The 16901-nt window shown below is 41.9% G+C and overlaps 2 protein-coding genes and 1 non-coding gene across 8 annotated transcripts in view; 2 read left to right on the top strand and 1 right to left on the bottom strand.

Annotated features, from left to right (window-relative positions):
- Positions 1 to 972: 972 nt before the first annotated feature.
- LOC102936206 (cullin-associated NEDD8-dissociated protein 1) overlaps positions 973 to 16901 on the bottom strand; it is a 42219-nt gene continuing 26290 nt past the window's right edge. For 5 of the 6 annotated variants that reach the window (XM_007059941.4, XM_043551605.1, XM_037905219.2 and 2 more), the window contains 4 exons: positions 16679 to 16848; positions 16279 to 16443; positions 11593 to 11700; positions 8659 to 10216 (listed from right to left, as the gene is read on the bottom strand). In XM_007059941.4, coding sequence (XP_007060003.1) covers positions 9989 to 10216; positions 11593 to 11700; positions 16279 to 16443; positions 16679 to 16848 — 671 coding nt within the window. In that variant the 3' untranslated portion in view covers positions 8659 to 9988. Of the gene's footprint in view, positions 8492 to 8658; positions 10217 to 11592; positions 11701 to 16278; positions 16444 to 16678; positions 16849 to 16901 lie in introns of those variants that run through there. The other variant, XM_037905218.2, reaches the window with a different exon arrangement.
- Positions 3103 to 7631, top strand: RPL32 (ribosomal protein L32). Its single transcript, XM_037905221.2, has 4 exons — positions 3103 to 3138; positions 4500 to 4600; positions 4896 to 5077; positions 7454 to 7631. Exons 2-4 carry the CDS (start codon positions 4505 to 4507, stop codon positions 7581 to 7583), a joined length of 408 nt encoding a protein of 135 aa, XP_037761149.1. The 5' UTR covers positions 3103 to 3138; positions 4500 to 4504; the 3' UTR covers positions 7584 to 7631.
- On the top strand, positions 4296 to 4435 carry LOC114019542. Its single transcript, XR_003564593.1, has one exon. It is a non-coding gene; the product is annotated as a small nucleolar RNA SNORA7 (small nucleolar RNA).

Genomic DNA, 16901 nt, shown 5'->3' with positions numbered 1-16901 from the left:
ACACTTGAAACCTGCTAATTCTCACACAGTTTGAGGACACTAGACTATGAGAGAAGGAACACTGGTTGTTGGGACACTGGTCTTATCCCGGCCCCTTTGAGAGAATGATGGGATCTTTAACTGCCACCTGCTCAGCCAGAGATGGGGGTAGTGACCCCAATTTAATTTAACAGGCTGATGAAAGATTTAAATATAAATATAGATATAAATAAATAAATGTACCTTTCTCCTCCCCTTGCCCACCCTGCCCCTGCAACAACAACAGAAAAGAAAAAGCAAATCCCACAGGGAAGGAAAGTTTATTTTAAAACATTTTTCAACAGCAGGTTGACGCAGAGTTTTCATGCTATACGGAATGCATGTTTTAGCAATTCATTCTGAACTGTATCTTCTTTCCTCAAAACACAGTACATGTAGCAGCCAAATGGAATTTATGGAGATCTCTCAGTAACATGGATTATGGTTATTTAGCTATGCTGTATAAAATTTAACCAGACAGTTCCAGGCATAAAGATCTTTCCTTGAAAATATTTATGAACAGGCTAGTTCGTAAATAGAAAAACTTTAGAACAGTGAATGTTATGCACCCCACAGTACTGTGAATAGCTGGTGTCAATCAGAAAAGTAAAGGAGTAAGGAGAGATTGTAAGGAGAGATGTGTAGGATAACACCCATTTTTTCATGTTCTGTGTATATATAAATCTCCTTACTGTATTTTCCACTGAATGCATCCGATGAAGTGAGATGTAGCTCACGAAAGCTTATGCTCAAATAAACTGGTTAGTCTCTAAGGTGCCACTAGTACTCCTTTTCTTTTTGCGAATACAGACTAACATGGCTGCTACTCTGAAACCAATCAGAAAAGTGTAGTTACAAAAATGCCTCAAAAATAAAGATCAAGGTTGTTTTTTACATTAAGGTGATGGCTTTATTCATAAAATACAATGTACATGATGGATTTTTTTTTAAAAAAAAAAGATCTGCTCTAGGAATGATCTTGGGGAAGGTCACTGGCCTGTGCTGTGTAAGAGGTCAGAGTAGATGATCACAATGGCCCCTTCTGGCCTTTGAACATATGAAACAATAAATGGGTTTATTCAAATTGTTAAATCACTAGTCACATTGGAAACTTTCAGAGTTTAAAATTCTAACGGTGATGTCTGCTGAGCAGGTTGAATGCACCTAGTTCATTGCTGAGTGACCCAAGTAAAATTCAAGAGAATGCGCCAGCATGTGTTAATACTGATTGGGCTTGAGTGGAACGTTAACTGACGATCAGCAGCACCGCTGGGGAGATGTGGGACCAGGAGCAAATGACCAGTGGTGTACTGCTATTTTAACAGAAAATTACAAAGTATAACATCCCAAGAGATCCCAGAGTGCTTTGCAGGCATCATCTGCTACTATTGAAATGCACCAGCAAGCAGGTTGGTGTGGTAGTCTTTACAACTTCTCAGTCTGTGCTCCTCAAATAACCCCTGCTCCACACAGAGCTTAAAGCCATAATTAGGGCTCCCTTTATGCAGATACTTAACTTTAAGCACAAGAGTAGTCCCATTAACTTCCAGGAGTCTACTCAGGAGTTTAAAGTTAAAACAGATACATAGGTGCTTGCAAGACTGGAACCTAGAACTAGAATATCTCGACAGGAGAGGATAGAGACAGGTCTTACAAAAATATGATAGAATCCTCAAACAAGCTTAGCAAGGGTATAAATGGGATTCTGAAGGAAAAGATATAAACAGATAAAATATGTTCCCAAAGACTTGATATACCATTGAAAGCTTTAAGAACATTCTAGTCCCAGGGTTCTCTAAAAGTACATCCACTCAACAGAGCCCCACTTGAGTCCCTGTTTAGAATCCATTGATTCATTTCATTTTATGGTTTAGCCCTATCACGGTAGGTACCTGGACCTCCCAGGTGCATGCCATAAGAGAGGCAGCAAACTACCTCCTGCGGCCCTATGGACTTAATCCCAGCCATACAGGGTAACTTCACCCTAAAGTAAAATTATTAGAAAAATACCAATTTCTTCCTTTGCTGGTAACCTGTAGTGACTGTCAAATTATCCCAAAGCCTATTTTTAGGCAGGGAACTAAGGGATACATTTTAAAAACTAGAATTGCAAGGGCAATGTAGGGACACAGAATGCAGTTATTGTACCTAGATTTGGTTATATCCTCAGGGTGAAGAGCTAGTCTTGTCATAAGTGCCAGGTGGTTTTTAATCACCAGGGCAGCCAAAACTTCCCAGCTTAGTTTTATATCCTGTCCAGAAATATTACTAATTGCATGATCCACTTGGATCCAGTTGCAGGAGGACTGAAACCTAAGTAAAACTCAGAAAATTAAACATTGCCTATAGGGTGAGCTTTGAGAAAAACACCACAGTTTGTGACCTGTGATAAAAACAGCAAAAGTTGACAACACTAGCAAGAAACAGACATTTAAGAAATATTTTATCTGGAAACTTCCCTAAAAACCTAAGAAAAATACTTTATATTAATAGAAAATACATCGTAAAGAATTGCTATGGGTATCTCTATTAGTATTACATTATTATAAAATATTGATTTTGTAAAGCAATATTTTATGCAACCAACAATCCATATTTGGAGCTTTGTTACCTGACAATTTCCCGTGAAGACGCAGGAAAAAAACAGTGTTAATGAAATGAAAAAAGTAAATAAATTAATACAGCCAAAAAAGCTCAGTAATCTGCCCTTGGGTGCCATGTGGCATCAACTCTGCAGTATCCGAAACCTGCCACTAGATGGCCCTCAGACAGTTGTATCAGTACTGGCGGAAGTAGTTTCATTCTCGCTCCTCTGGCAGTTGCCGATGCCGTTAACGGAAGTTGTTTGGAACAGGTCCTGGCAGATTATAGTTGCTATTATTGTAGAAAAACTACGAGTCATTTTAACAACTGTTATGCTCTGAAATAATTACTCTTTGGTCTTCATCTAACCAGGGTAGTTATTAGAGTTAGGAGGCTGGTTCCGATTCCCCCTTTCTCGGTCGTGATCAGGGATCTGGCCTGCCAGGACCTTCAGGAGTCACCTCATCAGCCCGCGCGCTCTTCCGCTCGCTCTCTCTCAGCGGCGCTGCCTCTCAGGGTGGCCGCCATTACCAACTGGTAAGTCCCGCGCCCGCCCGGATCCGTCGCCATCGGTGCCTGGGGGACCTGCTAGCCTGGCCCTGCAGTCTCCCGAGGCCCGTTGACGGCCCCCCGCTTTAGCGCTCCGGGGTATTTCCCGGCGGGGGTGGATTATTGCGGCCGCGGAGCCGGGTTCGGGAGCGGGATCCAGGGAAAGGGGGGTTGGCGAGCTTGGGGCTGTGGGGGGCCGCGCCGGGAGGGGCGAGTTCTGGGCTCCCCAGCCGAAGGGGTGGCCTCGCTCGCCGGCCCTGGGGAAGCAGGGAGTCGAGCAGGCGTCCCCCAGCGCTGGGTGACCGGAGCTTTCTTCCTTCTCCCAGCTCTGGGCCGGACGGGGGAGGGGTGGAGGGGGGCGGGGTTCTCCGAATTCTGGGGGCGCCGGGGCTGCAGCTTGGGGAAGCGAGGCATTGTCCCCCCCACCCCTGCAGGGGCTCCAGCGTCGCCTCGGCTGCGCGCCTGGAAACCCACTAGCAAGAGAACTGCTTGGGGCGTGGGGGAGCGAGGCGTAATGGAAACCTACAAACCAGCACAAGGGCTTGGCTGTAGGATCCCCCCCAAATGCCCTCCTCCCTCTGAGTGGCAATTTACTCACACGAGTGGCGGCCGCGCGGTCACTCATCTAATCTCTTTATACTACTGTGCTGAACATCCTAGTAGCTGAGCATCGTTCACCGGTAGTCAACCAAGATCGCACTGGAAATCCCAATTTAAAGTGGTTGCATAAGCCACTGTGTTGGCCAGTGGAAGTGGGAGCCTTGCTGTAGGTAAGGGAAAGCCCTTGAGGGTCAATGCTAGAGGGAGTTATTGCATTGCATAGGAGAAACCAAAAAGTTCTTCAATGGACAACTCAAGTTGAAATAGCATCTGCTGAGGTGATACTGAAGAGCTCTAGCTGGGATGGGGTGCAAGATTATATTTTCTTTTCTAATTTGTATGGAGACTAGTACGTGCTGCAAGGATGGCTTTTTGACTCAGCAGTTTGGGCACAAATTGGAAGGAGTCTAGCAACAACCACAGAATTGGGAGGATGGGCAGGATCATTTGGGAAGCTCCTAAAAACATCTTGTTGAAGGTCTATATGACATGACTTGCAAAGACATTTTATTCCCAAATAATTTTGACTTGTGTGAGCAAAATGAGACCTCCCCGGGACCGCATCTGGAGAGCTTTCAGTACTCTTCCAGCTTCGGAAGCAGGAGGGAGAACTACTGCAGAGGAATACCCATTCCATTACTAGCTTTGGAAGTGGCTAGTTAATGGAAGGCAATCTGCTACAGGTTTGGGTGAGATAACTTATTGCTATCTTGTTTTGTGTTCTTTCTTATCCATTTTATCTATCTTAGACACCATGCCTGCCCTCCGACCCCTGGTGAAACCTAAGATCGTCAAGAAGAGAACCAAGAAGTTCATCCGCCATCAATCAGATCGCTATGTCAAGATCAAGGTATGCATCCCTCTGAACCAAAAAAAAAATTGGAGTGTTTAAATCTTAAAGTCTGAGATGTGATTATATTTAGGAGCTGTTATGAGGTAAAACATAAAAAGTACCTTTAATTATCAAGAATCAGAAATGTGGATTTTCTGTAATAACACTATGGTAGAGGTTCCTTGCAGATGTGCTTGTAATGCTGTAGGATGAGACATGTTTGAATGAAAAAGACCACGTCCACCCTGAATCTTTGCATTTATTCTTCATGATTGTGCAATTGTATTCTTAAAACTTCCTTGCATTTCCCTAGCGCAACTGGCGTAAACCAAGAGGTATCGATAACAGAGCTCGCAGGAGGTTCAAGGGCCAAATCTTGATGCCCAACATTGGCTATGGTAGCAATAAAAAGACAAAACACATGCTGCCCACCGGATTCAGAAAGTTTTTGGTCCACAATGTCAAAGAACTTGAGGTGCTGATGATGAGTAACAAGTAAGTTGGGAAAGATCTCTTAACCTACCCTGGTATTCTGTGATGCAGGTTTAAACTTTAGTTCTGTTGTAATTTTGTGATCAAAATCAAGGTTCTCAAGGGGCGGGGCGGGGAGCAGGAGTCCAGGGCAGGTTGCAAGGGAGGGGAGAGATCTAGTGAAATAGTTAGAAACTGCTAGATTTTTAAGCCTGAGTGAGATGCTCTGTTCTCTCTTTCTCCTGCCTTTGCCTCTCGCTGGAGCTACTCCCTCTTCTTGCCCATCTATACCATGCTTTGCTCCCAGGAAGCACCATGCCATTATTCAGGGCCTTAGCTCATTGGGGCCTTAATCATGTTTGGAGGCCTTTGGACACTACTGACCTATGAATAAGAGGATGAACATGTAGTCCTGCTTGTCAAAGTATTTGACTCTTTGATATCTCTAAGCGGAACTTTCCTGGAGCAGAATGTGGGAGGGGATGAAACTAAACTTGCCCTACCCCGCAACTGCTCTAACTACCCTTGTACAGCATTCCTGTCCCTCAGCAATATCGACTTGCTGACCAGCCTTCACCCTCCAACTCAAAACCAAGCCATGGTTTCTTGCTGTTCCTGTAATACCACAGTTCTTTTTCGAACACCAAAGGACTGTAAGATTTGACCATAAAGAATTTCGGGAATTGAGGTCAAAAATCAAGGTTGTATTTGAGTTTTGGGATCCTAAGTGGAGAGAGGTTGAGAACACCTTGATTAAAAACAGAATCTTGGCTGTACCTGCCTTCTTGTTTCCCCTTCAATTATGTCCTCTTCCTGGGATGTTAAACATTCTATTTAAGTACAGTGCATCGTCTTCAGCCTTTAGGAGAAGATCATTTTATGATCAAACATTCAAAGGCTAGAAATAATTTTGAACTTTGATTAAACAAACCCTAAACTTTGCTTTGTATAGGTTTTTGTAGATTGATCTTATTCTTGTGAGACAGGTTTCCTGATTAACTACATTATAGAACCATAAAAATGTAGGGTGAAGGGGCCCTGGAGAAGTCGTGTAGTCCTCATTAACTAGTGCTGAGCAGGACCAAGTATAGACAAACCACTGTCAGGAAAGGCCTAGTTAATCTGTTCTTTAAAACTTCCAGTGATGGGGATTCAACAACCTCCCTTTTAACTTATTTCAGTACTTAAACTTATTAACTGTAAGGATAGCTAAGTATCATGATTTGGTCTTAATATCACATCAAAGTCAGGGTCTGTTTTGGCAATGTGCTGAATATTTCAATGTCTACAAACTGCTGCAACAGCATCCTAGGAAATAGTACTAGGCAGATGGATTTGCTTTCATTAACTTGACATTTAGGTGCTGGAAAGACAGTAATGATTTAGGAATCATGTGCTTGCATTTTTCTTAATATAATATTTGCTAAAAATTGCACAAGCAGAAGATCGTAGGCATATGTACTAGCTAATAGAGGCTTTATAAAATGTCAAACTTAATTGTTTAAATAGTAACCTTTTACCCTTGTAAATGCATCTGACTTGTGTATTGTAGGAAACATATTTGGTCCCTGGTATATTTTGAATTGCATTTTCTCACTACGTATTACATTTTGCTGTAACTAAACTGAGCTGGAATTATCGGTGGTAGGGCCTGAGTCACAACTGGCATGAGTGGATGCAACTTAGCTGTCTTCATTGGATCTGTGCTGCCTTATTCCAGCAGTAACTTGACCCTAGGATGTTACAGGGATAATGCAGAGAAATGGGATCAGGAGAGGAAAATGCAGTTGACATTTGAAGAAAACTGTAGACAGTTCAGTAGCAGCGATGGGGAGTGTGTTGCTACTTGGGATCAGGAAGCTGGTACTAATATCGTGTGATCTGACACACTGTCCTACTACAAGAGTTTATCTACTGCAGTAGGCAGATGAGAAAGGAAATGAAGTGCAAGTGAAATGTTTGTGTGCTGTTAAACTTGTAGATTTTGCTAAAATACTAGCTTAAAACCTAAACTGATCTTTAACATGGTGTTTCAGAATTTAGATTTAATGTTTACATTCAAATTTAAGCCTATTTAGTCCTAGTTATAAATAGTCCAGAAGAATGTTGCAGAGGAGTTTCTCACAAGAGGCACTGTGTACACTTTAATCTGTTTGTTTCTAACTGCCTGAATCATTAATTCTCATTGGACACCAATTAATGCTATATTTGGTTCTTAAAATATTTATTTTTACTTAGAGCTGCTTGCTTGTTCTTTCCCTACAGAATGCATGCACACTTAGCTCAATGTTTCCATTCTTGTGTTGCTTAAAGGGGGAGATCTTTTTTCCTAGACTGTGAATTGAATATTGGCCTGCTTTATGCTGCTGAAATATTGATTCTTTATCCATATTTTAATAGGTCTTATTGTGCAGAGATTGCTCACAATGTTTCCTCCAAGAACCGCAAGGTAATTGTAGAGCGAGCAGCTCAGCTTGCTATCAAGATCACCAATCCAAATGCCAGACTGCGCAGTGAGGAAAATGAATAAATGGGCTCCTCCTTTGTGTAACTGTATTTAATAAAATACAAAAATCCACAATGTGGTGGTGTGTGTTGAATGGTTGTATTAAGTCTTCATCAGACCAGATCTCAATGAAGATGATCTCCCTATAAAATACTAGTGAAAAAGTGAGATTAAAGGCAGACTGAGTGTGTCAGTTTTCCCTTGGTGATGTTCTTAAAAAGATGGAGGGAAGGAACTGCACTATAGCTATGGTGTGAAGTTGCACTGGTACTGAATTAGTCTTTTTCATAGTGTAAGCGTAGAAAGCTTATTGACTTCAAAATGAGGCTGCTAATGTAGGGGGAGGGGCTACTATACTCAGTACTGTTACACTTTGGCTAGAGCATTTCTAACCTGCCTGTTCACTTCCTGTTCCACGGGGGGTGGAGAAACTATACTGAGCATGTTGAATTTAAATACAGTAGGAAGCTGAAAAGGGAATGGGAGCACAGCACCCCTTGAATTGCCCCACTGCTCTTTCTGTTAAGGAACACTAATATTCCAGGAAGTATAGTAGTACACCATGCTGTATGGTTAAGACTAGTATAAATATTCCTGATTTGGGCACTTGCCTATAATCTTAGCAAGTTTGTGTAGTTAAGAAGTTTAGAAGTATGCATTCAAAAAAGTATATAGCTTTTTTTTTTTTAAATTGAGTGATGCTGCAACTCTATACTGTGTATAGATGACTTGCATCCGTTAACAGGTACTGTTCTCTGCTAGTAGAGTGAATACACCTAATGCTTTAGAGCAAAGTAAAGATTCTGCTCTAACTACGAGATGGGATACCTGCACCTGAAGCTTGCAGTGTTGGAGCATAGCATATGGAATGCAATCTTCAGAGAATTATTTCCTCTTCCTGAATGTAGGGGACATCACTCATTTTGTGTTAGCTTAATAATAGTAAAGGAATAAGCCTTTTTAATGGTCTTCTGAAATGTCACCTGAATACATATCCCTACACTAGTTTGAGGGGCAGGGACTAGGAGCAGCATAGCTAAAATGCTGTGGTTGACCAAGTGTGTTTTACTTCTATTAAATATTGAAGTAGAGGAGCAGATACCGCTTCAAAAATACATCTTTATTTTCCTAGGATGCCACTTGTACCAAGTGGAAAGGTCTCACTCTGCACTGTGAATAGGACAGTTAAAATGTTTCACACTAACCACTCGGTCAAAAACAGGAAATGAAAGATTACAAATCCATGGCTGCAAGAAGTATTATGGCTTCATTCTCTGGTTTGCCATTACTCCATCTGTTATTCCTGTTACAGAATTTTCCCTGTGCAGGGCAGGATTTGAGCAAGACAACTAATGACAATAAGTTCTTGTATGGTGTGCAAAAGAGCTAATTTACATTCGTGCAACTTCATAGTTGCCTTATACTATTTCACTAGATATTTGATACCAGAATACTGAAGGCAGGTCTCTTCTACAGCAGTATGCTGTATTTCTTCAGTTCTACTGACTATAGTTCGGAATACATCAATGCTTTGGTGTCTGACAGTCACAGCCAAGAGTCTAGTTACCCCAGTGGAACGCTGCTGGCAACTTAATGCAGGAAAAGACTGGTGCATATATAAAAAGATTAAATACTTTTTGTGGAAAATTTAAAACATGCCATTCTATTTTGGAAGACATTTGATTTGTTACTTTGTACAGTCAAACTTCTTGCTTTGCCTTTTGCTGCCATAAATTAGAATATCAATAAAATAGAATTTAGCTACAATGAAAACCTGTAAAGCTTGAAAGATAAATTCTGCTCAAGTGCAGTTTATAGTAAACAGAGTTAATATCTTAGTGTAGGGTATCTTTCAATTTTGAAAAACAGGGCAGTGGTACTGCCACTTAACTCGTTCTGAGTTTCAGGACATTTGCTCTTAAATTTTTAACTAATGTTGTCTAGTGAAAAGGATAGACCTTCTGCAGACAAGTTATTTTGGATAGAAATGCATGTGTAATGGCAAAAAATGAAAACTAAATTGAAACTAAAATGAAAACTAACTTTAAACTACTGTCCTTATTCAAAATGATAGTGCAAGAAGTCCTACAACAGGGGGAAACTTCCAAGAGACAGTTTCTATTTTTTTAGTAAAGAATTGTAATAATAAATTTTAGATGGCCTCACTTAAGCCCTTTAATAACATGTTGAATAATTTAATACTTGTTTTTCACTCCCTTTGCAGCACACAGCCCTTTTAACCTTAGTCTCATTGCCAACCTATAATCAGAAGTCTGACTCATGTAGCTGAACTAGCTGTCATTTTCTTAAAACACATCACTTTTTTTTAAGCTAGGCCAGCTTTGAGACATTCTTCTTCCTGCCTATGCAGCACCTGTTTCAATTCTTGTTAGGGGAGGAGGGTGATATGGGAAAGGATACAGAGGACTTTAATTCATATCCATTGATTCTGTGGTAGGTAATGAAGCTGAATCCTTCTGAATGCTTTCATAGAGTGAAGCCATTTCAGGATTGGCTCTGATTTGAGAAGCAAATTCAGTCATCACTGGACTTTTCTCTACTTCAGGGATGGTTAGTAGAGCAGCTACTGCCCTCATCGCTGACCGTTTCAGTTCATCCTGCTTTTCAAATTCCTGTTTCACCGAACCAGCTTTTACCTAAAAAATGTAAAACACTGCCCTTAAATGCGGTCTGGAAAAGGATGAACATACACACGAGGACTGTACACAGTCGAAGTGAGAGACAGAGGTGGGATATTTTCTAACTGGAGAGGAATTCATGGTGTTTTTCAAAAGCAATCCACGTGGACATAACTGATTTGAGAGAGATCAGAATTAAACTGACAACAAGCATTGTTGAAAATGCCCACAGTAGTTGTACTTTATCATTATGATTATGAACATGTATTCACAAAAGGCTATTTCTGCCTTGATACCTACACACCTCCATTAGCAAGTACTATATAGATACATCAGTTTAGGTTACACATCTAAAATAATAAATTCTAGGTACAGTACAATACACCTGAACAAACTAATCAACAAAACTAAATTTCCTATTGGCAGCCCAGGTGACTAGGTATTCGTGACCTCAATTATAATTGCTCCACCTGTATGTGAAGTTAATACTATTACATGAAATCTAGTAGCTGTGGTTACTTTTTCACTGCTTGGTTTTAATGTTTCTTCACCGTAAAGTCTATAGTTAGGTAAAAAGGGCAACTAAACATCACTCTGCTATATGCATGCTGAATACTTTCCTGAAAATAAATTTGCTCTATATTAGTTCTTTTTACACCTGCAAAGCCAACACAGCTATGAGAGAGGGAGCGGGATTCTATTGTGGCTTGCACATCAGCAGAGCTGTTATAGTTCCTGTTGTAGAATAGGAGTTACGGTTTGCAACATGCAAGTTGAAAGGACGAGAGTGACTTTGCAGGGATGGCAGTTTGAAAACCCATCCTTTTATTTAATAACTGAGCAAGTCTGATATAGAAAATATTTCAAAGCCCATAAACATGGAACATCACATTATTTTTACAGTCATTTTTTTAAGAGCAGAACCACAATTGAAGTCTCAAAACTAAAGTGATCTTGAGTGCTATTTACTGCAAGTATGGAAATAAGCAAACTGTGATTTAAGTAGGTTGAATTTAACCTCAAGACCACAGTACAATTTATTATTTTAAATATTTTCTGCAAAGTTCTAGTTTTTAAGAACTTCTGACAAATTCTATTCCATAACAAATATTTTAGATATTGCATGCCCCAAATTGGCTCATTTTCAGCAAGTTCTGACAAATGGTCTAAGGGCACCATACCTTTCAGAAACATTTAATTCTTGTTTTATTACAAATGTGAAATTCTTGCTTTTACCAGGTATTAAGACCCAGACTACAGTGCCAAAGCAATGATGCTGTAGACTTTCGAGATCTTGGAAAATCTCTATTGCACACACAAGCATAGTACTGACTTTTTTCCAAAATTGCAGACACTCAACATATCTGATAACTGAAGCTTTCATTTAATCTTACCTTAGTAGAGCAGGTTGCCCTCAGGGGTTCAATCAATCGCTCTAGCCTTTGTAGAACTGCATTAGGACACAGCGTGGAGAGTCGAGCCAGCATGATGAAAGTCAACATCTAGAGGATTTTTTTAAAAGGTTGATTTAAAATTTCTCAGATCCCCATCAAACCCAGAACCCTTCTATCAAGTCCCCATGTACTCTACTGCAACAATTTCAGGCAGAAATCACTGCATCACGTTGCATTGTTCTCTGTTGGACAGTTTTCTTTGCACTCATAAGGGGTATGTCTTTTAGACAAAAGAAAGGCTTAGATTCTAGAAAATAAGTATGCATCAAATTCCAAAGCATTACAGAATACACAGGGCCCTTCTGAGTATTTAAAAACAGAGGTCAAATCCTGCAACCCTTAAGACTTCTCTCATGCAAAATCTTTTTACATCAGTGGGTGTTTTGCCCCACTGAGTACTACAGGATCTGTCCCTCAGCAGAAGTCAAATTTGAAGGGGGCCAGAGGGAAAAGATAGTCATACTCTTACACGCTTTGCCTATAAGAGATACCAGTGATAGTAAATTGAGAGTAGACCAGCCCTAAAAGAATAACAGAAAGATCAAAAACTGTTCAGATGTTCATATGTACGGCTTGAACTACATATCGTTCAAATGGTAAAACTAATGAGGACAGAGCTATTTACATAAGCGTAGCTTATTTCTAAAAAGCTGTATCAGTATGAGCACTTTATTCTAGTACAATTGCATCCACACAAAATTCACAGATTTCAAAGCCGGAAGGGACCACTGTGATCATCTACTCTGACCTGTATAGCATAGACCATAGAACTTCCCCAAAATAATTCCTAAAGTGTATCCTGTAGGGCCAAAAGAAATCTGATGAGGTTCAATAAGGATAAGTGCAGAGTCCTACACTTAGGATGGAAGAATCCAATGCACCGCTACAGACTAGGGACCGAATGGCTAGGCAGCAGTTCTGCGGAAAAGGACCTAGGGGTGACAGTGGACGAGAAGCTGGATAGGAGTCAGCAGTGTGCCCTTGTTGCCAAGAAGGCCAATGGCATTTTGGGATGTATAAGTAGGGGCATAGCGAGCAGATCGAGGGACGTGATCGTTCCCCTCTATTCGACACTGGTGAGGCCTCATCTGGAGTACTGTGTCCAGTTTTGGGCCCCACACTACAAGAAGGATGTGGATAAATTGGAGAGAGTCCAGCGAAGGGCAACAAAAATGATTAGGGGTCTAGAGCACATGACTTATGAGGAGAGGCTGAGGGAGCTGGGATTGTTTAGTCTGCAGAAGAGAAGAATGAGGGGGGATTTGATAGCTGCTTTCAACTACCTGAAAGGGGGTTCCAAAGAGGATGGCTCTAGACTGTTCTCAATGGTAGCAGATGACAGAACGAGGAGTAATGGTCTCAAGTTGCAATGGGGGAGGTTTAGATTGGATATTAGGAAAAACTTTTTCACTAAGAGGGTGGTGAAACACTGGAATGCGTTACCTAGGGAGGTGGTAGAATCTCCTTCCTTAGAGGTTAAGGTCAGGCTTGACAAAGCCCTGGCTGGGATGATTTAACTGGGAATTGGTCCTGCTTCGAGCAGGGGGTTGGACTAGATGACCTTCTGGGGTCCCTTCCAACCCTGATATTCTATGATTCTTTAGAAAAGACATACAATTTGGATTTAAAATGGTCATTGATAGAGAATCCACCACAACCCTTGGTAAATTGTTCCAATGGTTACTCTCATTGTTAAAAATGTATGCCTTATTTCCAGTCTGAATTTGTCTAGCTTCAACTTTCAGCCACTGGATCGCATTATACACCTCTACCCCGATATAACGTGGTGCTCGGGAGACAAAAAAAAAAATCTCACCGCGTTATAGGTGAGACCGCTTTATATCGAACTTGCTTTGGCCCCCCTGATCCTTGTTCCCTGACTGCCCCCTCCAGAGACCCCCATCCCTAATCACCCCCAGGACCCCACCACCCTGCTCCCTGTCTCCTGACTGCGCCAACCCCTATCCATACCCCCCATCCCCTGACAGACACTCACTGGCAGTGGCGGAAAGCGGAGCAACGTGGCTCCAGCCCGTTCCACTCTGCCACCTCCCAGCCGCAGCCCTCAGCTTCCTGCCACTGGTGAGTGCGGGGAGGTTGAGGAAAGGACGCCCCCCACACGCGGCTGGAAGCGGAGTGACGTGCCCCAGCCTGCTCCGCTTTCCTTGCCCCGGCCCCAGCCATGTCGCTGGGGGGGGGGGGGGGGGCGAGGAGAGAGTTGGGGAAAGGTCCCGCACTCACCTGCGGCGTGAAGTGGAGTGCCGTGACTTGGAACTGGCGGAGTGGAGCGGGCTGGGGCCGGACTGCTCCGCTGCCAATGAGTGGTGGTGGTGGGGGGAATCCCTTCCCCCAAGCGAGACGGCTGGGGCCGTGGCGAGGGAAGCAGAGCGGGCTACTCCCGGCCCCCCACTACTCCCCCGGGCTACTCTGGGACTGCAGGGCTCTCAAACGTGCCCTCCCACAGCTCCTGCCTCCCAGACCCTGGAGGGGAAGGGGGAAGAGCCCCTGACCACCCCCAAGACCCTCTGCCCCTTATCCAACCCCTCGGCTCCAGCCCGGCACCCTTAACATGCTGCTCAGAGCAGCGTGTTGGAGCTTTACCACGTTGTATGCGAACCCGCATTATATCAGGATAAAGGTGTAACTTTCTCTCTAGATTGAAGAGTCCATTATCAAATATTTGTTCCCCATGTAGGTACTTATAGTCTGTAATCAAGTCACCCATTAACCCTCTCTTTGTTAAACTAAATAGATTGAACTCCTTGAGTCTGTATCACTATAGGCATGTTTTCTAATCTTTTAATCATTCTCGTGGCTCTTCTCTGAACCCTGTCCAATTTTTCAGCATCCTTCTTGAATTGTGAGTGCCAGAACAGAACACAGTATTTCAGCAGCGGGTCACACCAGTGACAAATACAGAGATAAAACAACCTCTCTACTCCTACTCAAGATTCCCGTTTATGTATCCAAGGATCACATTAGCTCTTTTAGCAACAGCTTCACACTTGCAGCTCACGTTCAGCTGATTATCTACCATGACCTCCAAATCTTTTACTGAGACATTGCTTCCCAAGATAGGGTCTTCCACCCTATAAGTAAGGCCCACATTCTTTGTCCCTAGGTGTATACATTTAACTGTATTAAAAATACATGTTTGCTTGTGTCTAGTTTACCAAGCAATCCAGATCACTTTGAATCAGTGACCTATCCTCTTCATTATTTACCGCTCCTTCAAATGTCATCTGCAAACTTCATCAGTGATAATTTTATGTTTTCTCTCAGGTCACTGATAAAAATGTTAAGTAGAGTAGGGCCAAGAACAGAGCCCTCTGGGACCTCCCACTGGAAACAAACCCACTCGCCAATTCCCTGTTTACAGTAATATTTTAAGACCTATCAGTCTATTTAATTTGAGCCATGTTAATTTTATATCATTACAGTTTTTTAATCAAAATGTCATGCAGTACCAAGTCAAATGCCTTCCAGATGCTAAGTATATTACATCAACACTATTATCTTTATCAACTAAACTTGTAATCTACCAAAAAGGTATCAAGTTAGTTTGACAGGTTCTATTTTCCATTAATTTATGTCGATTGACATTAAATTTTATTACTTTCCTTTAATTCTTTATTAATCGAGTCCCATATCAGCTGCTCCATTATCTGGCCCAGGATCAATGTCAGACTGACAGGCCCATAATTACCCAGGTCATCTTGTTTACCCTTTTTAAAAACTGGAACATTAGTTTTTTTTCTAGTCTTCTGGAACTTCCCCAGTGTTCCAAGGCTTATTGAAAATCAACATTACCATCCAGTGAGCTCCACAGCCAGCTCTTTAAAACTCTTTACAAGTTATCTGGGCCTGCTGATTTCAAAATGTCTGACTTCAGAAGCTGCTGTTTAACATCCTCCAGAGATACTAGAGGAAGAGAGTGTCACCATCGTATGATGAGGCAATCTGTTTTTTCCCCCTCAAATACAGAACAGAAATATTTATTAAACACTTCTGCCTTTTCTGCAATATTATTGATAACTATCATTTCCGCCTAGTAATGGACCAGTACTATTGTCAGAATTATTTTTGTTCCTCATATACTTAAAATACTCTCTCTTATTGTCCTTAACTCTGCTGGCAATAGATTTCTCCTGCCCCTTTGCTTCCCTTATACATTTTCTACAATTCCTAGCTTCTGATTTATATGCATTACTATCAAATTCCCCTTTCTTCCATTTGTTATATGTTATATTTCATAGCTGCTTTCACTTCCCCTCTAAACCAGATCAGTTTTTTAAACCAATATGGCCTTCCTTGAGTGTGGCACGTCACACCTTTCAGAGCCATTGTTTCAGGTTTTGCAAACTGATGCAGACATCAGTACATCGGTTACACGTGAGTTATGTTTTCAAGGCCAGCGCAGCAACCGTAACAACTAGTAACTTTTTAAAAAAAATAAATAAATAGGAGTAAGCCTAAATACTAGAGAACGAAAAGGCAGCATGAAAAAGGTGCCGGGTGCTGCAGCACCACACATTGACACAATCTGAGCCCTGGCCTTCACTGTAGTAAATAAGATCAAAACCAGTTACTTCCACTACTCTTGACCAGATAAGGGGAGGAAGTTACCCTAATGTCATAATGATCCTTAAGTCCATCCTCCACGTGGTTCAAGTATTCATAGATGTCCAGTCGGTCAAGGCAGCTTTCCAACAGTGAGTACATGCACTCAAAGGCAGCTTTCCTTACATCAAGGCCATCATCCACTGTGTGCTTGAATGGCCCCATTTCTACCTTAAAAGGAAAAAATGATACACCTGGTCACGCTGTCAGTGGGGAAGGCTCCCCACTGCCACATCTGGGCGACAAAACTTAATGCCTAATACATGTTCTTCTCCGACCCACCTACGCCCCCAGGGTTCCACCCAACTATTTGCTCATGAGAGCATCGCAGCATATTCATGTCCATTCCATGTTGGCCAAGACATTGACATGCGGAAGTCATGAAGCAGCAACACTAGTAACGTACCTCCCGTATCAGTTCCCTTCTGATCTTAGTTTCGTTGTATAAGTGGGGCAGGATAGTGTTCAGCATGTCTCGGATTAAAGAAGGCTTATTGTGAGCAGCAGAATTAAACATGGCTAAAGCAACACGTCGAACATTCAAGTCAGGATCCTGAAGAGTCTTTAAGAAGTCACCTGCAGGACAATAGCATAAAATTTGTTTGACAGCATTAAATGCAATGTTTTTG

This window comes from Chelonia mydas, chromosome 7 (genome assembly GCF_015237465.2).
Source record: "Chelonia mydas isolate rCheMyd1 chromosome 7, rCheMyd1.pri.v2, whole genome shotgun sequence".
NCBI lineage: Eukaryota > Metazoa > Chordata > Testudines > Cheloniidae > Chelonia > Chelonia mydas.
This window is presented reverse-complemented; position numbering and strand designations above follow the sequence as displayed.